We start from the raw sequence: 24,522 nt of genomic DNA, 5'->3' as shown, positions 1-24,522 counted from the left end.
GTTCAAGGTCATGCAGTTATTAAGATACAGACATGGTTGTATCTTAGCTCAAAGTAGAGAAAGCTATTCTGTGCTGCTTCCCTCGGTGAGCTCTGAGGTACTACAAAGTCAAGGAAAGGCAAGCTTAACAACAAAGAAAATGTCCAAAGTAAATAGCTTCTCAATTTACCAGAAACTACTAGCTTAAAAACAAAGGGGAAAATCCTGTTCACTTTAATAATTTAAAAAAAAAAAAAAACAGTAGAAGATTCATAGGAATAAACTTAAGAAATTTGTAGGACATGTGGAGAAACTGAAAAATAACATACTTACCTGGCAGGAGAGAAAGCATGATCACGAAGGTGGTTTTCCCAGGGCGAGGCTTATCCATTGCACTCCAGATGTGCTGACCCCTGTGATTTCCCCAAATGTGGGAAACTCTACTGAATAATTTCTGGTAGTGGGGGACTGTGTTCATGCTTTGCACTGAAAAAAAAGAAACTGAAAAAAACATTAGTAAGGCCCTTAAGGAAAAAGAAAGGGGAGAAGAAAGAAACGAGACAGGAATGGGGATCAGGGAGGGATCTCACCTTCCCTCCTCCCTGTACCTTGGAGGGATCTCACCTAATGTACACAGGTGAGGGTGTTCAGCATGCCCCCTGGGTGAAGGGCTCAACTACAACTTGAACTTCACCTTGAAAATGAAAACAATGTAAGCTAAACATTGGTACCCTCATATTAATCTGAATTTTTTTTTTTTGTAGAGACAGAGTCTCTCTTTACTGCCCTCGGTAGAGTGCTGTGGCCTCACATGGCTCACAGCAACCTCCAGCTCTTGGGCTTATGTGATTCTCTTGCCTCAGCCCCCCGAGCAGCTGGGACTACAGGCACCCGCCACAATGCCCAGCTATTTTTTTGTTGTTGCAGTTTGGCCAGAGCTGGATTTGAACCCACCACCCTCGGTATAGGGGGCCAGCGCCCTACTCACTGAGCCACAGGTGCCACCCTAATCTGAAATTTAAAAACAAATGGATAAATGAGATATACTATATTACTGAATTAGCATATCTAATATTATAGATGTTCCACTTCTCATCACAAACTCCCACCACCTTGTCTATGAAGTGTTTGTCCCATATCCTTGCAATTCTGCTCATTACTATCTGTCTGTGCTTCTATCCAAGGACAACTCTTATAGTTAGGCTCTGACAATCATCAGTTCTTGCCAATTCAAGGCCATTGCTCAGCAGTTCTCTTCTCTCTTTAATTTTCTTCTACCAAGTCCTTCCTTTCTGCAGGATCAGACCATCATCCTACAAAAAGACTGTGTTTTATTCTTCCCCCACTGGTTTTAAACCTTTTTCCAGATTCCACTTTTAGCTGTCATCGCACTTCTCCACTCCTTTTTACAGAAAAATTCCTCAGGCTAGTTACATGTGATTTCTGCCCCAGGCCTCCTTCTTCCAGTTTCTTTTGAACACAGTCCATTCAGGTTTTTGCTCCAGTCACCCCACCAAAACTGCTCAGATCAACATTGACTTCCACATTGCCAAAACAATGGCAGTCATCTTTCTTGGCCATCCTACCGCATTTGATACTGTCAGTCTGTCCTTCCTTTCCTCTGTCCGTTTATAGGACACTGTCCTGGCTTCATTGTTACATGTTTCTCATCCCAGTCTCAGACTCCTTTAGGGGTGCAGAAGTATATTATATATTTTGCTACTCAGTGAATGATGACAAAGAAATGGTCACTTGAGACATTAGTGGTCAGTTCCTTTATTAGGATAAAAGTTATTTCCTTCCCGAACTGGGGCATATTTTTATTTCCTATCTGACTATTTTATTTCTTTTTTTTTAATTTTCAGACTATTAGAGGGATACACGCATTTTGGCTACATAATTTACTTTTGAACATTTCAGGTCAAAGTTGTAAGTGTGCCCTTCACCCAGAATGTGTGTATTGTACTCATTGGGTGTGAATTTACCAAATTCCTCTTACCTAGTTGATTCCAGTTGAGTTTTACTTCCATATGTGCACATAAGTTTTGATCAACTAGTTCAAACTTAATGTCAAGTATACGTGGTATTTGTTTTTCTATTCTCGTGATACTTCACTTAGAAGAATGATCTCCAATTCCATCCAAGGTGTTACAAAAGATACTAGATCAAAATGTTCTTTTATGGCTAAGTAGTACTCCATGGTATACATGCCTGTACACCACATTTTATTAATCCACTCATGTATTGCTGGGCACTTGAGTTGTTTCCACATCTTTTGTTTTTGTATTTTTTTTTTTTTTGAGACACTTTGTCACCCTGGGTAGAGGGCTGTGGCATCAACAACCTCAAACTCTTGAACTCAAGCCTCACGAGTAGCTGGAACTACAGGCGCCCACCACAATGCCTGGCTAGTTTATAGAAACAGGGTCTTGCTCTTGCTCAGGCTGGTCTGGAATTCCTGAGTTCAGCTGATCCACCTACCTCAGCCCCCCAGATTGCTAGGATTACAGCATCAGCTACTATGCCTAGCCCTCTTTTTTCTTTTGGGTAAATACCTAATAGTGAGATTGCTGAATCAAATGGTAGGTCTACTGTTAGTTCTTTGAAATATCTTCATACTACTTTCCTTAGAGGTTGTACTACTTTGCAGTCCCATCAATAAAAAGTTTTGGGATTTTTTTGGTAAGAGCCATTCTCACTGGAGTTAGGTAATATCTCATTATAGTTTAATTTGCATTTCTATGATGATTAGAGATGTTGAACATTTTTTCATGTGTTCATTGGCCATTAAACTGTCTTTATTTTAAAAGTTTCTCTTCATATCTTTGAACAGAAAAGTGGGTAAAAGACATGACTGCTTTATTTCATCTTCATATTTCCAGACATCCCCTTTATACTTGTTGATCTACTGTTGAGGAAATTATACAAATACTTGCATTGCTATAACTAAATATAGTCGGACTTTTGGCTTAAGTCTCAGACCCACCAAAAGGCAATTTTTGTGAGGGAATGAGAAACTGCCTAGGAGTAGGCTTACTAGAATTAGCAGATATCCATAGTTAAATTTGCATTTCAGATAAAAAAAACAAACACAGGGCATTTTTTTAGTATAAGTATGTCTGACGAAATACTTGTATTTTATCTGGCAATTCTACATGGTGAAGAACTTATCTATCCTCAAGAAAGAGCTTGACTCCATAACAAATTCTTAAGTGATAGAAGGGAGGGATGTTTCTGACTGGAGTATGGTATCTTCCTCCCAATTTTGTACCTGGCCCGGATCTGTGACAAACTCGTGTCAGAGTCCAGAGAGGGTGAAGTTGGGTGCTTTGGTAGAGGGAAGAAAAAAGATTAAAACCGCCTGAAACAGCATTTGCTCTAATACAATATAATCCAAAGAAGGAGGCAGGAGGAGTTTCTGTCTGCTCTTCCCAGCAGACATCAACTTTGGCGTCTGAGAGCTGTGCCCTGTGGGAAATGGTGGTGCTTGGTTAAGAGATACCAGGACCAATGGTGCCCCTGCAGAAAGCACTGGCAGCGTGCAGAAGGCGGGTACTGGGGCTCAGTGAGACATTGCACTGTGATTCAGCATGAATTAACAATTTTCACCATCCTGGAGAAAAGTCCAGACTTGCTTTGTTTAGAACTTGGAAACATCTCCCAAGAAATGGAGTGGAAATGTGCTCAGATGGTACACTCTAGACATAACTGACTAATCCAGGGGCCTAAGCCTCAGAGGGGAACAACATTTAGAACCACAGTATTGTGTATTTGTGTCTGTCGGCCTGACATGAAAGTTCATTGCACCCACTGTGGCTGCCCACATTCCCGTGGAAATGCAACCGGGTCAAGAAAGCCCCACATAACACTTGAAACAAACAAAAAAATGACTCAAATTTCCCCTTACTGGCTTTTCACATCTCTTAGTCTTTCACTACTTTTGGAACAAAATTTAGGCGTAGGATGGCTGTTTGAAGACTTTTCTGTGCCATGGTTCAATGTTTTCTTCTTTCTTGTATTAGAGGACTATAGTTTTTTTCAAACTCGATTTCTTGCATGTAAAGGTCAATGATGACAGAAATAATACCTAATCTTGTGGTTCTGAATATTTGCACACATCAGTGGAACCTTCTATCAGTATCTGTCAACTCCTATTATAGATAATAGAAGAATTTAAGGTACCTGGTTCTGACTTGGAAGACTTTAAAAATTTCCCCAGGAGGGTTAAAAAGCATTATAACCAGGGACCACCTATCATGGTTTGCTCAGAACAGTTCTGGATTACACCTGCTGTCCCTGGTAAAAGCATTAAAATTGCTTCATTTTACTCTGTTTTTTATGATCAATTGTACAGTCATGCTGACTGTACAACTGTTTTGTTTACATGGTAAAATACAGCCACATTCTAGAGAAGTTCAGAGAAAAGAGCTTCACAAATGTAGGGCTTAAAGTTAGCCTCAAATGAGGAGCAGAAATTTTAAAAATAGGGAGAAAGAAGAAGCCCAAATGTCTTAATGGGGTGGGTAACCTCTGCTAATGAGAGACGGAAGTTCTTATAGGATGACTAGTTCTTACAGGGCTCTGAGACAGGATGAGGATGGTAATTTTGCCTAAATTAAAGAGTGTCCTGGGCGGCGCCTGTGGCTCAGTCAGTAAGACGCCGGCCCCATATACCGAGGGTGGTGGGTTCAAACCCAGCCCTGGCCAAACTGCAACCAAAAAATAGCCGGGCATTGTGGCGGGCACCTGTAGTCCCAGTTACTCGGGAGGCTGAGGCAAGAGAATCGCTTAAGCCCAGGAGTTGGAGGTTGCTGTGAGCTGTGTGAGGCCACAGCACTCTACCGAGGGCCATAAAGTGAGACTCTGTCTCTACAAAAAAAAAAAAAAAAAAAGTGTCCTAAATGCAGACCAAGGGATTTGAACTTTATCTTTGAGATAATAGAAAGCCATTAAAAAATTGAGAGTAAAGAATAAGTATTTTCAAACACTGACCCTTTTCACAGGCACTTGGACCTTTTTCCAGAAGCCTATTAGGGGCAGGCTGCTCGTGGAATAATCAGTAATACCAGTGCAAGTCCTTCTCAAGATTTTCCTTAGAAAGTCTTCCATGATGACCCCACTTTTACCCTTTTTTTGAATGAAGATTTCTTGAACTTTCTTCCCTAATAAACATGGCCCCTATGGTTCTGAAGTAATGTAAATAAAGACAGGAACATTTATTTTGGTGGAATGTTAGGAGATTGTATTAACCTTATGGTGCATTTTATGCCATAAAAAATAAATCAAGAGTTATTTTCCTTATGTTTAAAATTTTAAAACTAATATTCTCTTTAGTAAAGTATCACAAGAATAGAAAAGCAAGTATCCAATGCGTTCAATACTAATATGAAGCCAGTATTTGAACTAATACACGTCCACATAAGAGAAAAATTCAATTTAATTCAAGGAGAAGAGGAGGAGGAAAGGAGATTGGTATGCTCTAAAGGGCACACTGTTAAGGCATATGGCACACCTTCTGGGTCACCAGCACAACTACAACAGGGACCTTCCCTAACTAATGCAAACATTGTAACCTAATTGTTTGTACCCTAATACTAATCTGAAATTTAAAAAATATTTTAAACTAATACAAATATATAATCTTGTAATTTCTTCCTACATTACAATGAGATGTCTTGTATACCCACTTTGGAGATTACAGTCTTTAAAAATGAGAAACTGTTAAAGACTTTAATCAGGGAAAATTTGGGATGAAATGTGTGTATTATAAATACTATCATATTATCTAGTGGCATGGGTTGACTGGATTAACATTAGGAAGAGGAAATTGGGACAATCCTTGGTTAGAGAGAGATAAACCAAAGGAAGCAATTAACTAAATATCAGCAGTGCTGGTATTAGAAAAGTTGGGTTTAGTCAAATATGGAAACAAAAAGGAAACATGAATCAAGAATGAGAATGGTGGTTTTCAGTAAGAATGATGTCCCAGAATTATATGAAACATTAACATATAATATTACATTTGAAACTCGTAACTCAGAAAGATGAACAGAATAAATACTATCTAACACTTTATTGCAGAGAAAACTATTAAAGATCATTGCCACTTGCTGAAGGCAGGCACACAGTTACTAAGGGCAAGAGCCAGGTTTAGGACGTGGGTCTGTTTTCCTTCAATTCCAGTGGCCTTTCACCATAGCACACTGACTGTCCTTGTCTCAGATGTCCATTTTTGCTCTGTGTTCCTGGTTCTGAGATATCCTTAGTGATTAGGGTAGATGCTTAGGGTAAAGCGTCTCATGAGAAGTATTCTCTTAGAATACTCTTAGAAGTATTCTCCTAGAAGTATATTCTTTCTAGGGTAAAGAGTCTCATGAGAAGTATTCAGGCCTATTAGGTTCCTTACTTCCTTTGAGCATTTTGTAAATTTACTAGCCCCTCAATCTGCTAGACTAAAATAAGAATGCAGCCTCAGCCTCAATTCCACCTCAAATACATCAGAGTCACTTCCTTACAAGAAACAAACACATGTCATGATTGATTAATATGTGCGATAAATGAAATTCCAAAATTCGTGCTCTGAGTTTTGTCATCCACTTAACCCATAGGAAGGGCAGAATTTTCCTTGAACCATGGGTGTAGGTAGGTTTTAAAAGACTGAATTCACGTGTTCAAAAATGCTTTCTTGATAAAATTTAAAACTGAAATACTAAACGGTGTTAGACTTTTTAAAAGAATGCCAATTTTAAAAGTGCTCATGAAACGTATTTTTGATTGGCAAAAAAGAAGTTTGGAAGAAATTTAATTGACAGCAAATTTTAACAGGAAAAAGTAGTGAATTCAAAAGCTTTTCCTTGGCCACCGAGCCAGCTGCTTATGTGACTGAAGTCATGGAGTGCAATGATGTGGAGCTTTGCTACTCACATTGCTGTCCATGATCCAGCAGCGCTGGCATCAGCCGGGGCCTATTGGAACAGCACAATCTCCTCCTTCCCTCACCACCTAGAAATGTGACCAGGAGGTAGTAGGTGTTCCGTAAATATTCAATGAATTAACATGTTCTCTGAAGTCAGTGCTTTTTTACAGACTAGTCCTTCTGCCTGTTAAGCACTTAGCTCCCCACCCTTCCAGCCCTACTCCCCTATCAGTCTGATGAAAATCCACTTACATTTGAGTCTGAGGTTAGGTGCTATCTCTTACGAGAAGTCTTCCCTCACTGGCCCAAAGGATATTCTCTCCCTCTTATCACTGATTGTCCCAACATTGGCTGTTGTTTTATTACTATTCCCTTTTTTTCAATTTAGTTATTTGCTTGAATGTGTGTATGTAAGGAAACTAATTATTTTCCCTAGTGAAATAAAGTCCCTGGCCTTTGGGGTTTCCAATGGGGTGGGGAATCTCTAACTGGGAAGAGGAGACAAGTATCTTCCTAATATTCTTCTTATGAAATTTATCTTCAGCCTATGATCCCCCATCACCTGCCTACATTTGGCAGAGGCTGTGTGTCCCTTCACCATCAGGAACAGTCTCAATTCTTAAAGTCCAGAGTCAAAAAGAGAGAAGGAAGATTTCCTAGTGCTTTGCTCAACTTTCCAAGTTCTAGTTCTGTCAGAAAATCTGCTGATTTACCACCAGATGATTGTTCCTGGATCCATCTACCCAATCCTGAGTTGATCCACCCATCCTCATCCCCTTCTACTTTCTCCCTTGTCAATCCCACTGTAGGGGATATGGCCTCACCCTGTACCTCAAAAGGACGGTGCTATCAGAAACCTGCATGATATGTGAAACATCCTCACAAGAAGTTCTCTGGCTGTGTTACTATTTTCACCCTAGATTAGAAGCCCCCATAAAGCACAGACTGTATCATGTTAACTTTATAGTCCATCTTCATGTTTAGTGCCTGCTATACTACTATTGGAAGTTAATATTTATGTATTGAGTGATTTTTAAAGAAATTATATCATACTCCACAGAATTATAAGATTAAGGATACTGGTGCAGGACTGGTGGATAAGCTGACCATCATGGATACACTTCTACGAGTGCTAAGAGTTGGGGCACTGGGACAACACACACAACATGGGACTTGGGCAAACTGGGATGTAGGCTGTTGTAGGTATAAAGCTCAGCAGAGTTGAGCCAAAATTCCAACTGCCAAATGTCAGGGGTGCAACAAGGTCACTTGGACTGTCGTCAAGCACTTCTCTTGGGCTCTCGGCAACCCTGTTCCTTGATTGTTTCCCCTGACTGTGAGTCACTAGCAATCCCATCCCCAATTGCTTGTTTAAAAGTTCAACTATCATGTGGATTCCAGGCCACATCTTGCCTGGTCTTCTTCCTTAGACTCTACCACCTTACTTTCCCCAGCACTCTCTCTGCTCTCAATTTTAATTTTAATTAATATAATTCCCTGTCTGTCTTTCTATCATTCTTCATCTCTTTCTTTTATCTTCTGTCCCATCTTATTCGGGTGCTTGCTTGTTTTAATACATCTTTCTTCTGGGGAGGCTTGAATCCAAAGCTGTCAGTTATCCATTGTTGTGTTTCCCGTTAGTTAATCTCTGACCTTTCATAAATAAAATTTGACAAAGTTCCTTGACTAACAGAGGAAATCCACAAATCACAGTAAAGGGGCACACAGAACACAAATATACTTGAGGACTTTTCTATTCATAACCCTACCTTTATAAAAGATTCAGGAGAAATGGCGTAGAACTGGAAATATGTTGAACTACAAGTATTCTACAACACCAGGAGTAAACTTTTCTTACAAGGAATACATTTCTTTAACAGATAAATTATTGCAAATGGAAATTGTCTTCTCCATACACAGTAAGTACTCAGCAAATTCTATTTTTTTTTTTTTTGAGACAGTCTCAAGCTGTCACCCAGGTTAGAGTGCTGTAGCATCACAGCTCACAGCAACCTCCAACTCTTGGGTTTCAGCAATTCTTTTGCCTCATCCTCCCAAGTAGCTGGGACTACAGGTGCCTGCCACAATGCCTGGCTATTTTTTTGTTGCAGTTGTCATTGTTGTTTAGCTGGCCTGGGCCAGGTTCAAACCTGCCAGCCTGGGTGTATGTGGCCAGCACCCTACCCACTGAGTACGGGCGTCACCTACTCAACAAATTATTTATGGAAGGGGACTGTGTTTGGGCTTTAGAGTAGAGCAGAAAACTATTTGATTTGCAAGTATTGGAGAAAATAAAGCTCAAAGGACTAGCACTTAGGAAGTGGCACCTTGTGATGTCCCTATCTAGGATGTCTCTGACGTCCACCTATGGTAAAATAATTTACACTCAGATTTTCACATTTGACCTTCTCATTTATTTTTAAGCAATTGGGTAAAATATTTATATATAGTTCTAGATGATAGAAAACTAATTAAAATTACCAGGAATTCAAGAATCTCTAATGATTTTGAGTCTAACCAAAGTTATTTCTCTTATGTTGAACTATTTTAGAAGACAAGCTAGAAAAGAGTTTCTAAATTATTTTGGGAGAAGTTTACATAGTAAGTTTTTTTTTTACCACTTTGGGAAAATTAAAATCCATCAGAGTTAGGAGAGTGATTGTTTTAATGTCTAAAAATCCAGACTTGAACGCATTTTCTGTAAAAGGAACTAAAATAAAGAGCATTAAAAACATTAATGCCACCCTTCCTAGAAAATATTTCTCGGAGGTATTTTCCACAGAAGACAGAATCTTTGTGGTTCTCATTATGAAAATCCTAGATTAGCTTGAAGATAGCAAACCAAATAGGAAACAGCATTTAATTTGTGGAAAGCTTGGGGAATAAAATAAAATTTCTGAAAATGCGTCTCCCCCTGAAGATTTTTAAAACACAAAGAGGGTGGGAAAGTTATGGTCATAAAATAGCTGGCTTAGAGATGGGTTAATGAGAATATTCTGTGCCACTGAACAAACTGGGTGTGTGTCGAATTTCTGGGCTTTAGTCTAGGCGTGTCCAACCTTCTTTGCTCTGCCACACATTGGATGAATAAGAGTTGTCTCGAGCCACATATTAAATACAAAAAAATTAAGGAAAGCTGATTAGCCAATTTTTAAGTTCAGCAGCCACTAGAAGTCACTTGGTCTAGAATAGCAGGTATCTGGAAGGATTTTACATCCTAAGACATCTGAGACACTCAGAGAGAATGTGGAAAAGCTTTGGCCAGACATGAAATAATAATTTTTTTTCTTTTTATCTCTTTGAATAAATTGTCAGGGTTACTCAGGGAGCAGTTGTCTATACATTCTGAGGCACATTCATTTCTTCTGTGAGAAATGATTTTTCTCAGATTTTTCAACCTCAGATTTTTGCAGCCAGGTTGGTTGATGACCCAGGACCACTCTTCTGGGACCAGAAGACTGGATCTTCCTGGTGAAGATCTGTGAGAGGTTGAGAATAGGCAGAGAGAATTGCTATGGCTACATTGAGGCTGTGTGTCTGTATGGCTAGCTGGATATGTGGTTAGAGCTTTCGATTCACGCTGCTGCTGTTGCAGTGCAGCCAGGACAGCCAAGGACCCTCTAAGCCTTGGACAGGCTGATAGAGACAGTTTCAGCAGCCATCCGACTTCAGTGCCCATCGTGATGCCTTCACTGCAGTGTGCAGTGTGCAGGGGGAGACTCACCCAGGGATACTTGCTTCTGTAGCTTGAACCTCCAGTTCAAACACTTTCTTTGCATTCAGCTAGACCAGCAGTTCTCAACCTGTGGGTCGCGACCCACAGGAACTGTATTAAAGGGCTGCGGCATTAGGAAGGTTGAGAACCACTGAGCTAGTCAAAGGTTCTTTGCTTGGCCGACCGTTGGTCTTCTGAACTTTCTCCTAGGCCCATCTGTGTACTTCCTTGTGCTAAGTCACTTTAACAAGGACCCCACCCTTAGTAGTCACCACACTCTAGGTGTTGTCTGATCATGCTGGCATGACTTCAGCAAGAATCCTGTTACTTCGGTCTAGCTAGACTCTCTCTTGCTTCTGATGTTTCTTCTTAGTAATTTTTCACTCACTGACTCACTTCTTGGCTATCAAGTCTCATTTGCCTAGCTGTACTGGGAGTTAAGCCCAATTTGTCTCCCCCATTGCAAAACTGTATTGCCATGGTCCTTACACCTGTGTCAATAGTCCTGAATAAAATCTGCCTTACCATGCTTTAAAAAGTATCATTGAAACATTTTTTCTTCAAAAACTTACTACACAATAAGATAACTAAAGCCTTCTTCCATTTTTCTATCCTGGATGCCCCTAGCAGAGGAGCTGTTGTGAGCACTAAATTAATGTGAGGGGAAAAATAAATCTCATATGGCCCCCCACCCGTACCTGGTGTATGTTACATGTTTTCTTGATGTTGATCAGTTTATTGCTCATTTTCCTGTATCTTATCAGTTGGGAGCCACAGTACTACCAAGAAGAGCTGAGGGTGGGTGAATGGGGCTGAAAGCCCTTGTCCCACCTGCCCTGCTCTGCTTCCTCCCAGGCAGAAGAGGCCAATGTTCCTGCAGGAAAAGGCATCTTTTCTTTACCTAAAGGCAGCAAACAGTCCAGCAGCAGCACAGCCAAGACATGTAGCATTTCATGACTGAGGACATCTAATTGTATTATTGACCTTGAACAACAGTCTCGAGAAGCATGGATCTACTTACAGTGGATTTCCTTCTCCCTCTGCCCTGCCTAAGACAACAAGACCAACCCTTCCTCTTCCTCCTCCTCCACAGTCTACTCAAGGGAAAGATGACAAGGATGACCTTTACAATGATTCACTTCTACTTGCCAGATACTAAATATATTTTCTCTTCCTTGTGATTTTCTTAATAAATTTACTTGATTGCAAGAATACAATCTATAATACATGTAACATACAAAATATGGGTTGATCTACTGTTTATCTTAGAGGTAAGGTTTCCAGTCAACAGTAGACATAAGTAGTTAAGTTTGGGGAGAATCAAAAGTTATACACGTGAATTTCTTGACTATGTGGGGGATCAACACCCCTACCCTGTGTCGTTCAAAGGTTACCTGAACTACAAATGACAATCTTTCACCTTCACTCTTTCTTCCTCATCACCAAATACCATGGAAAAGAATAGCTGCAGCAGCCCTTCATCATATTTTTGCAGATCACAAATTGGTTGGCACTTAACTTGTTCTTGGGGTAAAATGCCCCACTTCCTTTACACTTAAGTTGCCACAGTTTTTTTTTTTTTTTTTTTTTTGTCATCATAACTTTTACATAGTTTCTTCCAGAATAATAATCCTTATCATGGATGAACATTTCTCTTAAACAACTTACCTTATCGATGATGAAACTACTTTGAAGGGTTAGCTGAGTCCACTTTCAATTCCTTGAAAGGGCAGAAATTGGAATTGTATGAGAATATGTAGTGGTAATAAATGTACCGTGGCTTCCCCAAGCTCCCTGGTTGAATAGAAGCTGCATCCCTGGGCTGCAATAAAGGCGTCTTTTACAGAGCAGGGCAACTTCTCTGCTGGCCTGCACCTGAGTTATGGCCACTTTAAATGTGTGCTTTTACCCAAAGCAAAGCCTTGATATAAGCAAACATAATGCCACCATACACACAGTATGAGACATCCAAATATTCTGGCTGAAGTGGAGGTGAATAGTCAAGTTCACAGTGTTGTAGTTTCTTTGCTATTCCTGCTTTCCAAATGGCCATTTATTAAGCACTTGAATAAAATACCACAGACGGTACAGAACAGTGAAGCTGTGTTTTCTGCCATCAAAAAGTTCATTCTCTAGCTGAGCTGCGACCTGTCTACCATGCATACTGTACAGCACGTGTGAAATTGGCCATTGCATTCAACACTGGGAAGGCACAGCTCTTGGTCACGGGGGAGACATTTCCTGGCCCCCTGTTTCCCAACCAGAGGCAGAAAGCCAGCTGTGGGACAGGGAGACTGAAGCTTAGGGGAGAGGCACATCTGAGAAATAGGCATTTTAGAGGCAGGACACAGCATATATTTGACCAAGTCTTTAGAAACCAATTAACAATATGAATTCTTCTTCATCCTAAATAATCTGCAGCACTGAAGCTTCCCAAAAAGGTAATTTTTATCTTTTTTGGATAAGGATGAGGGATGGGGAAGGGTGGGGATGGAAAGGTAGGCATGTAGACGGAGAGAGAGGAGATTGGTGATGGGCAGTGCAAGATCTGGAGCTTAGTTGTTTCTCCAAGTTCTTAAGTGGGATTTGTTATGGATACCAATTTCAAATGTGATATGAAAATTTTTGCATTAAAATCAACAAAATAGTTTTTCTTCCTTTCTTTCCTACTATTTAACAAATAGTGTCTGGACTCCCCAGAATCTGGTATTCTCCTTTTTCTTTCTTTCTTCTTTTTTTATTAAATCATAGCTGTGTACATTAATGTGATCATGGGGCACCATACACTAGTTTCATAGACCATTTGACACATTTTCATCACACTTGTTAACATAGCCTTCCTGGCATTTTCTTAGTTATTGTGCTAAGACATTTACATTCCACATTTACTAAGTTTCACATTTACCCTTGTAAGATGCACCACAGGTGTAATCCCACCAATCACCCTCCCTCTGCCCATTCTTGTTCTACCAGGAGCCTAGGATGTCTTATTTGGCTGCAAGGGGCTAACGTGAACTGCTGTGAGTCCTCTATCACTTTTACCCCCTATCACAGCCTCCCTGTTGCTGCTTCTTTATCTCATTGTGAATTCAACAGCTCAGGAGCCTGATTCTTACAAGATAAATGAATATGAAAACAAAATGAAACAAAAACTTCGTATCTATGGCGTTCAAACAAATATTTAGGTTCAGTACCATTTAGTGATACGTTATGTATGCCATCAACTAATACCATGGTGATCTGACCAGGCACTTTGTGTGAACAAGGGACTAACAAAGACCAGGAAGAAATGAATAAACTTCAGATAAGAAATGGCAGGATTTCCTGGGAATAATCTTATGTAATAGCAAAGGTGGCAGAGAGGTCAAATAGAATGAAGGTGGAGAAAACAGAACTTTGCTAGAGAATGATTTCCCAGGAGATCTCGTCAAATGCTGAGGTGTTTTCCCAGTCTCATCTTACAAGTACAAAGGTTGCTAACCTAGCTGGACTATTGTTTAGATAAACAAATCTAAACGAGCAACATCAAAATTTCAGACAAAAATAACAGCAAATCAGAATCGGACATTCAAAACAAATTTTTGGTCATTCTGTTTATTTCACTTAGGACACTTGGTGAACATTAACTAGAGCACTTAAAAGTCAATTCAATTATGAACCTCTTTAATCCTTCATCAATTATTTTGAGTGTTCTAGTCTCAAACACACCTCTTTCTTCTACAAACTTCTGAAAGAGATGAACACCTCCACCTACACCAAAATAATGTGCTTTGCTGGCCAAAAGTACTTGTCCATGTTTACTTAACAGTCTAAGGAATGTTTGGTGTAACGTACTATAATAATCTGGATTGTATATGGTTTCTGAGGTGAGAATGAGATCATATTTCACAAAGAGTTTTTCACTGCTTAGTACAAGCTTACAAAACTCAGACCACTCCCCAGAAAAGAACTGACATTTATATGGTTCTTGTACTACTTCTGATTTCCTGCATCTTTTCAGATCTGGTTTGTTTATATCATTTTCTTCATCTTCCAAATTGGAGTTAGCTACTACATTAGGTAAAGTTACTTCATCAATCACCACACTATTATAATCTTGAAAATGAATTTCTTTGGCCCCTCCCTTGAATGCAGTGATACCCAGCAACCCTGATCCACAGCCAAGATCCAACACTTTTTTGCCAGCAAATTTCACTTTGGCCTTTGTGAAATAATCTAGGAGGTCAAAGGTACATTCCCAGATTTTTAAGCCTCCTTCATAAACACCTGTAATCAGATCAGTGTGAGAAGAAAAGCTTTTTGAAACTATGTTTTCTCCAGGGAAGCTGTCTTTCAACAAGACAGTTTTCACTACTGATAAGTTAGCATGCTGGAGACCTGGTAATGCTTCTATCACTTTATTTTCTAACACTTTCTTTAAATCTTTAGGCATAGCATGCTCTTTGGCAGCTCTCAAGCAGGGCTGTTTTTTATATGGCTCCAAGTTATCTGAACCACTAGCTATACCAAGTGGACTGTCTGTGTCTTGAGAAGGAGCTGCATTTTCCACTGACTTATTTTCCCACAATTGGTCCCAAGGCAAGTTAAGTTGTTCTATAGAACATTTTCTGTCCCTCTGTTCTCTTTTTTGACTTTTTAAGACTGACAGCTCTTTTGAAGAATCCAACATCAAAGCTCCATCTCCAAGGGGTGCTAATTCATTTTCCAGATGGTCTTCTATAGCAAAATTAAACTGAAAGGTCATTCTCGTTAAATGCACACAATCCTTAAATTTATAGAAATACTCTTCCACTTCTAGATAGAATTTGATGACACACATAAACCCGCCTCAATTATTCCATTAGTCTTCTTGGGAGCACTTTCTTTTTAGTTGCTTATACACTGTACCAAACACTTAGTGATATTTCCAACTGATTTTTCTCAGGTCTTTGTTCTTTTTTCAATTTAGCTCTGGAGAAAAAAACAGAAACAAAATGATGATTGAGACAAAATGTCATATTTCACTACAATGTAATATCAAACCCCGCCCCTCCCTCAATACAGCTGTCTTTTCTAAAAATGTGTAACCAGCTCCAGAAGGAAAAAAGTTTTTTTTTTTTTAATAGTATTTTTAGTTCCCTCATATTCCAAATGAGTTTTCAAGTTTCACATTGTGACTAGCGCTGGCTGCTCTAAGTGGCCTTGAACTGGCTAGTAGCATAGAAGTGAGTTTTATCTCAATACTGGTAGCTTAGCAACTGCAGTTTCAAACTAAGTTGAGAATAGACAGAGAGCTCTCAGAAAGATTTGATGACCAAAAGTTTGTAACTTTGCTGTAATAATACATGCCTTTAGTTTTTTCCCCAAAGGCAGAACCTCCTTGCAGCTGTAACTAATCCCTTGTCCAAAGAAGACAGGACAAGCCATACTCCACCACAGACGATGCCCAAGGTTCCACTGAGCCTGCGCAAAAGGCTAAAAGAATGACCAGTATTAACTCCTAGCTCGTGACAGTACGAAAATCTCCACCCTGGAAGGGACTTCTCTGCCATTTTTTGATCAAGGTATGTATGTACTAGCATCATTTCTCACTGTGCTTTGGGGCCTTGTACTCTACCCCAAACAAGGAATGATGCTCACTCTCCTCATGCATTATTCATCTCACTTCCAGAAACCTGCCTGTTGATGAGGAGGTGGATTTGAGGCAGTCCGTACTTCCCACCTCCTAGTCCACGGGTCCACTGTAATACATCGTTTCTTTCTTGACATCTTTGTTGTCCCAGTAATTGGCTTTCTGTGCAACAAGCAACACTGTTTGTGGGTTTGTGAACAGAAGCTATAGAGACAGACATAAGAGATTTGTACATACACACCATGAAGGTCCAAAGATTGGAGTAGAAAATGAACAAACATAATGTCCAAGATTTTCAGACAGGACAGTTTAGCTACTTGGTAGCTTTCAGCTGTCCCTACTGTACCCAAATATAATCACCCCCTAAACTTCCAGGATCTCTTCCCTGCTGTCTTTTACTGTCTCAAATAACAGGAGTTCAAGATTTTATTTTGGGAAGCAAGCATCTCTTTAAAAATATGCACTTACGGGCTGGTGTGTAAATTCATCCAAAACACTTCACTATACACATTTAGACCACGCCAGCAGCCCTAAAGTACGCTAGTGGGGCAACTGGTAAAGACTAATTAGTTGGCAGGACGAACACAAAATAAGCGCCCTGCACTAACCGTCTGGAGAGTCCTGCAAAAAATGAGAGTAACTTCGAAGAGAATCTTTTCTGTATCCTTTGTGCTTGACACTACCATCTGCTTCAATTTGCACAACAATTCTGGCATATTGGATCTTTATTCCCCTTACACAAGATATACAAAGAGGGGACTGACACAGTTAAGCAAGTCAGAATGTGACTTGTTTCTATCCCAACCCGCTGCAGGGCTTGGATCCACTTCCGGCTGCAGGTCCCAGGCCAAACCTAACCCCAGAAGTGCAATCGCAAAACCCCGTGGATAGCAAACCTGGGGACTCCTAGCCCTCCCCTCCCCATCTCAATGTAACGTCTACCTGGAGCTCCTCGCTAGCCGGTGAGCCTTGGAAGCACCCGGCTGAGAAACCGCTCCCAGCGCCTCCGCCTGCGCGCTGACAAGGCGCACCAGTGAGTCGAGTTTTCCGAGGGCCAGACAAGCCCGGCTTCCTGTTTGGCCTTGAGCAACTAGGGCCCACCAAGCAACCCAGGCCGCGTCCTCTCTATGGTTCTGGAGCCGGTGGAGAGCTCGCAGGGGCTGCCGGGACTGTGAGAGCTTCCGGTCTGGGTGGTGGCGGGAGTAGTTCGAAGCTGCCTCAGGCGAAAACATGTCCCAGGAACGCGCAGTCCCAGCGAGCGCGGTACCCCTGGAAGAATTGAGTAGCTGGCCAGAGGAGCTATGTCGTCGGGAACTGCCGTCCGTCCTGCCCCGGCTCCTCATATCCTTGTTTGTCACGTCCTAGAGGGGTGAGGGGCGGCTCGCGAACCTTTCCCTCCGTCCGCTCACGCCCACGGTCCGGCCGTGTTTTGTTGCCGCGACTTGAACTCTTGTCTTTGTTGAATGGGGTGAACAGCGAGGGAGTGGGGGCGCGAGAACCGTGGCAGATCGAAGGCTTTTGTTTCTGCAAGGGTTCTCAGTCGTTCTGACTTAAGGTTTTGGCAGTGGATGTGGCGTTTTCTTCCGAACTTGAAAAATACTTGGCACGGGGACAGTGGGCAGGCCAGGTCTCAACCTGAGCTATACGGCTATCACTGGCTCTTAAAAGGTGGATGAAGTAAAGCGAGGTACTGTAAACTTTTATCACCCGCGAACATGAATAATACCTATTCTCGGCATTTTAAGACTTGGAGGATATAGTTCTGTGGTGTCAAATCTTTTAAAGATGTTTAGCAAATAAAAAGTACCCCCCCTTCCCTTTTCGGACCTCTTTTGTTTTTTTCGTAGGAAGAGTTGCTTCCCACTGTTGGCTTCATCTGCAGGATTTGAGGTGTTTTGATGCCTCCGCTGTCCAGGTGCAGACCATTCTTAATTAGGCTCGTGCCTTTGTGGTTGTAAATGTGCGTGGAGTCCCAGCCCTTCGTGTTAAAGTGTGTGATGTATATGTATTTGAACTCGCCTTCAAAATTACACTCAGAAGAGTGACGTTCACTTGAAAAGAGTTCCGACGTAGCGAAAATAATTTTTTACAACTAAAGCCTATTGTAACTAAATATCACCAGAATGAGGAAGTAATTCACCTAGTCGTTAGCAGAAGCCAAGGAGGTGCCAAAGCCCTTTTATAGTTTTTGTATAGAGAACGGTCTTCAGGACTTTAAACTTGGAAACAAAGAACCATCTTCCTATTCAAAAATATTTACTGCCATACATAATGCGTACCCGTACACAATGTGTATCTGGCATTGGGGGAACAAAGATAAAGATCGTGATTCCTCTTCTTCCTCTCAAGAGTATAGGGAGGCTTTATTAAATTGAACGTCAACATTCCCACTCAGCTTTGCACCTCAAAATTAACATGTTCAAAAGAACCCAAACTTGTTCTTCCTCTGGTTCTTCATCCAAGTAAATGATTTCACAAAGCAAAACCTTGAATTCTGTCTATCTCTCACACCAAATCAGCAAGTTTTATTGTTTCTGACTACAAACTATATCTTCATCAATCCACTTTATCTCCATCCCCATAGCTGCCACTCTTGATTACAAAACCCTGTCATCCTTAACCTGGATTAGCTATATAATAGCTTCCTTCCGTTCATGGTCTCTAGTAATCTTTTCTTTAAAAAAAGATCGGGGGAAAAACAGATCAGGTCATTTCCCTTTTAACCACCTTCAGGTGCTTTTCTTTCTTTTTTTTTTTTCCTGATGATTAAGTTTTTATTGAACATAATTTGTTACATGTGGCTACTGGCATCAAGACCTTGGGGAAGGGGGGCTCTTTCCAGCTAATATAAGCATTACCTATGCAGGAATAACAGGGTGTCTGTCCCTAAAGCAGTCACATGCTAAAGACTCTCCTACAGCTTCTTCCCTTACCACAGTACTCAGGCTAGAGAGCCAAGAGTACAATGTTCCAACTCACTGAATGTTCTTGCATCAGGTGGCTAGTGAAGGAGGTACTGTGAGGCACTAATTTTGAGGCATAATCAAATACTAAAAATGATGGTTAAGATCTTGAGTACTTGAGCCTATTTATATTGCCTTCCATTCACTGTAAGTTACTTTATATGTTTAGCCTGTTTTCTCATAAGGATAGTTGTCAGTATTAAAGTCTTATAGCCTAGTGTCTGGGTACCCAGTAAAAATTACATTTTTTACTCCTTCCCATTCTCAATTAAATGAGGTCAGTCCTTGAACTTTAAATGTACTTTATAAGTAAAAATAAACTACTTTTTCTATCAGTATCCTCATCAGCATGATTCTGAATTACTCTTGAGAGTACCTACTCTTTTGTAAAATAAACACTTTGTACTGTTTGAAGTACACATGAAGTTTCATTCTTGTTTTATGTTCTTTATGTGCCACTGTGGAACATTATTTCTGAGGAATCGAAACCCCAGAAGGTAACCACAACAAACGCATATTAAATACTCTTTTTTTTTTTTTTTGGAAAATGATGATTCAAAGGCAGACTTGAAGAGAAGTATTATTTAGGAGATAGAAGGCAAGTAAATACAGCCTCTCAAAGGAACTGTTCTAATTATTAAATAAAAAATAAAGTTACACAACTATATTCAAGGGCATAAGATAAAGCATTACTTTAAAACCAGAATGACTGAAAAGTTAGGAGGTAAAAACCCAGCTAAAATAGGAAAGGAAAATGGATTTAAGAATAATTTGAACCACAGCAATGACCCATAAGTTCTAGATGCTTGTGTTAGATCTGAGTATCTTCAATCACGTTGTTTACTTTTTCAATCTGTGTCTTCACTAAAATCTCAAAGGAGCATTCTTCATAGTACTGAACAATAGCTCTTGTTTTGTTAGGATTCAAAGTCAATCCAGTAGCCATCAGGGTCCGGAATAAACGCCAGGCCTTTCATTTTACCATCATCAGGTTTCTTCACAAATTTGACTCCCAGTTCTTCAGATCTTTTACAGGCACTGTGTACTTTAGGAACAGCAATTCCAATGTGACCAAATCCTCAAGGGTCTGAGTTGCCATTGTGGTAACTCTGGACCTCATCATCTTCAGTACCCCAGTTGTGTGTCAGCTCCAGTGTAGCTTTTCTGGAGAATACCCATGCCACTTGTTCATCTTTATCTTTGGGGATGTCATTTTTATCCTCATAAGCCAAGAAATACAGTGAAAACTTCATAGTGGGAAAATCTAATTTTTTGAGTAGTGTCATTCCAAGAACTCTAGTATAAAAATCCAGTGACTTATTAGGATCATTAATTCATAGCATGGTTTGCTGCAATAGAAAATCCTTGGTGCTGGGGTCGCTTCGGAGCAGCAAATGAGGGCGGCCTCATCTGTGAGGCCGCTGGAGGCAGGCTGCCGTTCTGCCATTTCAGCACTGCTGTATGGCGGACACCCTCTTCAGTTGCTTTTCAACAAATTAGGAATAAAATCCAAATTTACCTGTAGTGCTCCCATGCCCTTCTCTCATACCTATCTTCCATCCACACATACCTATCTTCCATCTACACATACCTCAGGCTCACCTACCTCAGAATCTTTGCTCACTCTAAATGATTCTCCCTCCCTCTTGTACATTCTTGTTTAGGTCTTGGTTCAAATGTCACCTTAGAGCAGTGGTTCTCAACCTTCCTAATGCCATGGCCCTTTAATACTATTCCTGTGGGTTGTGACCCACAGGTTGAGAACTGCTGCCTTAGAGGGACCTTTTTAGAGCCTTCAATCTTAGGTAGTTCCCCCAAATCCAGTCTGTTATACTTTTATCATAGTGTCTTTTTTTTTTTTTTTTTGAGACAGAGTCTTACTTTGTTGCGCTTGGTAGAGTGCTGTAGCGTCATAGCTCACGGCAACCTCAAACTCTTGGGCACAAGTGATCCTCTTGCCTCAACCTCTCAAGTAGCTGGGACTGCAGGTTTCTACCACAAGCCTCAGCTATTTTTTTGGAGATGCAGTCTTGCTCTGCTCTTGCTCAGGCTGGCCTCAAACTCCTGAGCTCAGCCTCCCGAAGTGCTTGGATTACAGGTATGAACCGCCTTGCTGGGCCTTACAGTGAGTGTCCTTTTTGGTTTTCTAAAAAGTACTTTAACAGAAATTATCTTACTTGCTTTATTTTCCACTTTGCCACATTATACTGTAAAGTACATAAAGGCAGGACCTTGATTTTCACAGCGTTATCCTCAGCATCTAGAACAGCATCTGGCACATAGGAAAGAGCTAAAGGTATTTCATATTTTAAAAATGCTTGCAAGTCTCACCAGACAATATTTTTTTAGCTTATAGTCATTTATCTTTACAACAAATGAAGGAAAGGTTTGCAATAAATCCACACTCCTGTCACCCAAACATTATTTCATGTTTTGAGTTTTACATAGTTTCCAGTCCTTACCTGCATGTCTAGGTAATCATAGCTTCTGATTAATTTTGGAATGGCTGGAATTTTTTGAGCTCTACTGAAATTTACCCATAAGGCACATTCTACCAAACTGAACAAATGATTCAATGACTGTACCTGTAATTAGAATTTAATTTCAAATTCTTAGGGATTATTGCTTAAATTTTGAGATGAGCCATTTTGATTTCTGCCCTGAGAAATGCGTATTCAAAATAAGATTTCAGAAGAGGAATCAATTCTTTTTTTTTTTTTTTTTTATTGTTGGGGATTCATTGAGGGTACAATAAGCCAGGTTACACTGATTGCAATTGTTAGGTAAAGTCCCTCTTGCAATCATGTCTTGCCCCCATAAAGTGTGACACACACCAAGGCCCCACCCCCCTCCCTCCGGAGGAATCAATTCTTAGGGTAATAGAATTATGAGTTGTTATTGATACCTTTCATGATTCTTATAGTTGTTATAATACAAATTTTCAACAATTACTCTGATGTTATGTAAGTGCTTTATAATGTGATTACTGTTAACTTTTTATTGAATATAGGATAATTCATTGTCACATTTGTAAGCTGCTATGTGCAGAATAATTTCAGTCTGATGAAGTTGGCAAGATAGGTATGCAAGTAACTTGAAAATAAGATAGGTGATGAGCAACTTAAGACAGATATAAATAAAGTACTGAAGAAATGCTGAGATGTTTCTTTGTAGAAACCAGAATGGATCATTACAGCACTGTGTCTTATCTGTCAAAAATATTTAGTGACTACACATGGTTTGAAAAGGCAAGTTCATGAGCAATTTTGAAAATATTTCCTTATGGTATTTTTAACCTACTGTTTGTTTACATAATAAATACTAAGTTTTTAAAAGCAAAATCAAGCCCAGTAATTTGAATTTAATTTCAAATTCTTACAGATCATTGCTTAAATTTTAAGATGAGTCGTTTAATTTTTTCTCAGTAATGAATATCCTATTATTATGATACTAGTATCTTCCTTAATTATCTTACTCTTTGTATCAACATTCTGACAGTTGGATTGAGCATATTCGTAAGTAAAATTTTAATTGCATGATTTACTTTGATGTCATTGCAGCCTGAGTCCCACATACTTTAATGGGTATGTTCTGTTCTTTTCAAATTTAATCATTTTTTATGTTACAGCTTCTGTAACCTTCAGTTAATTAAAATGACCAAATTCCTTCAAAGTGCTTAAAGTTTTAAATTCTATTTTACATAGATACTAACAGGGTTCTGTTGATGATGTTATATATAAGCACATTGTAAATTTTAAATGTTAAATTGTGATTAGACCTGTGTAACACATAATCTGCAGTCTTATTTAATAACCATCAGCCTCTAATATGTTTACTGTCATTTAGAAAATACTTCCTAAATTGCCAAAATTTTATTGTCTAAGTGGTAACAAATTTGTCATTTAGAGAAAGTTGACTTTCTCATCTTGATCTGTCTTTATCGGTGTTACTTGATACGGTTTTTTTCTTTCTTTTTTTTTTTTTTTTTTTTAAGAATAGTCACGTGCAGTAGTGAGGGGGGGAAGACTAGAACAAGGAGTTCAGTCTATAACTGTGAACCATCAAGTAAGATAATTCACTACCTTCGGACTAGCCATTACTTGATACGGTTTACTCAGGAGGGGATTTAGAAAGTTAAGACTGGTCTGCTCAGTTTATTCGTACTATAGTTAGACTGTTCTATTGATATTTCACTTGGTTGTAGAATATTTGTTTATAATTTTGAATCAGTGTTGCCTGTTGGGAGTTTAATTTCTTTTAGTTTTAATAACAAATTATTTTTTATCTTGATTATAAAAGTTACTCATGTTCATCGTAGACAAATTGAAACATGAAGAAAAACAAGATTATATAACATCTACTGATTGAAATGGTTAAGATTTTGATGAGAATCTCATTTCTATTCCTGCCAGCCTGTAATTTTTTGTGTGTACATTTTTATCTGTATTAAAATTTTGATTATACTACTGTATCTTGGAATATTTTTGTTGTGTTTGAAAATATTATTTTAATGATGGCAGATCCTATTTAATATATGTACCCACATGTATTTAACTGATTGTTGGTTGTTGGGCATTTAGATTGTGTCCTTTTCCTTTTTTTTTGCTATTAGATAGTTTTTCTACACAGAAAATGGCATTTTGAAACCATACAAAGTTTTAGATTGGTAGTATTCTTGCATTTGGTAAAGGGCAATGGCCTTTGTTGACTGACATGTTTTAATATTTTTAAAAAATATGTCACTATTTTGCTTTATAGAAATTTTGAAGATTATTATAGAAATGTTTTTTACCTCATGAACTAAATATGTCACTATTTTGCTTTATAGAAATTTTGAAGATTATTATAGAAACGTTTTTACCTCATATGAACTACCTGACTCTGGAGCAGACATTCTTTTCGCAAGCATTACCAAAGGTGTAGTACTGTTATCTTTATTTACACTTTATAAAGGTTGCTAAAATCTACCCTCAGTTTTTGATATTCTTGTGGCTCTGATTTTCTAATATATCAAAATTTTGAAATAGAAATCGTGGTATAAAAAGATCTTATGTGAGAATATGATAGTGGTAATGTGATCATTAAGTGATGAAAAACATTTTCAGATTGTGTAGATCCTTTACCAATTGAACTTAAATTATTTGTAGTTAATTTTGAATACTCTTGTATTTGAAAGTATTTCATGAAACTTTGCCTAGGTGATAAAGTTAGCTAAACCTTATTTTATGTCCTCTGTAGTGTTTGGTTAAAATTGCTATAGTTCAGTGTCTGGAAAAATGGAGCTAGAATTTATTTATTTATTTATTTATTTAGAGACAGAGTCTCACTTTATTGCCTT

The 24,522-nt window shown here is 39.3% G+C and overlaps 2 protein-coding genes, 1 non-coding gene and 1 pseudogene across 12 annotated transcripts in view; 2 read left to right on the top strand and 2 right to left on the bottom strand.

Moving 5' to 3' along the window:
• Positions 1-304: 304 nt before the first annotated feature.
• On the top strand, positions 305-468 carry LOC128598059 (U1 spliceosomal RNA). Its single transcript, XR_008383565.1, has one exon. It is a non-coding gene; the product is annotated as a U1 spliceosomal RNA (small nuclear RNA).
• A 12,498-nt stretch (positions 469-12,966) lies between these two features.
• Positions 12,967-24,522, top strand: part of FIRRM (FIGNL1 interacting regulator of recombination and mitosis) — a 63,534-nt gene continuing 51,978 nt past the window's right edge. For 6 of the 8 annotated variants that reach the window (XM_053605289.1, XM_053605291.1, XM_053605290.1 and 3 more), the window contains exons 1-3: positions 17,398-17,562; positions 22,660-22,699; positions 24,013-24,101. In XM_053605289.1, the coding sequence (XP_053461264.1) occupies positions 17,452-17,562; positions 22,660-22,699; positions 24,013-24,101 (240 nt within the window). In that variant the 5' untranslated portion in view covers positions 17,398-17,451. Of the gene's footprint in view, positions 13,052-15,944; positions 16,154-17,397; positions 17,563-22,659; positions 22,700-24,012; positions 24,102-24,522 lie in introns of those variants that run through there. The other 2 variants (XM_053605293.1, XR_008383022.1) reach the window with 2 other exon arrangements.
• On the bottom strand, positions 14,189-17,302 carry METTL18 (methyltransferase like 18). Of its 3 annotated transcripts, none has more exons than XM_053605306.1 (3): positions 17,164-17,302; positions 16,230-16,425; positions 14,189-15,560 (listed from the first exon to the last, which is right to left on the bottom strand). In XM_053605306.1, exon 3 carries the CDS (start codon positions 15,427-15,429, stop codon positions 14,233-14,235), a length of 1,197 nt encoding a protein of 398 aa, XP_053461281.1. In that variant the 5' UTR covers positions 15,430-15,560; positions 16,230-16,425; positions 17,164-17,302; the 3' UTR covers positions 14,189-14,232. The 3 variants fall into 3 exon arrangements, with proteins under 3 accessions (XP_053461281.1, XP_053461282.1, XP_053461280.1); XM_053605307.1 differs by having other exon boundaries at positions 16,312-16,425; XM_053605305.1 differs by having other exon boundaries at positions 16,230-16,383; positions 17,164-17,296.
• LOC128595612 (lactoylglutathione lyase-like) lies at positions 19,996-20,634 on the bottom strand (annotated as a pseudogene).

The sequence above is a fragment of the Nycticebus coucang genome, chromosome 10, assembly GCF_027406575.1.
Source record: "Nycticebus coucang isolate mNycCou1 chromosome 10, mNycCou1.pri, whole genome shotgun sequence".
NCBI lineage: Eukaryota > Metazoa > Chordata > Mammalia > Primates > Lorisidae > Nycticebus > Nycticebus coucang.
This window is presented reverse-complemented; position numbering and strand designations above follow the sequence as displayed.

What these genes read in the sequence shown, in the direction of transcription:
- METTL18 (XM_053605306.1), bottom strand. Translation starts at nt 15,429, where the DNA reads ATGTGTGTCATCAAATTCTATCTAGAAGTGGAAGAGTATTTCTATAAA.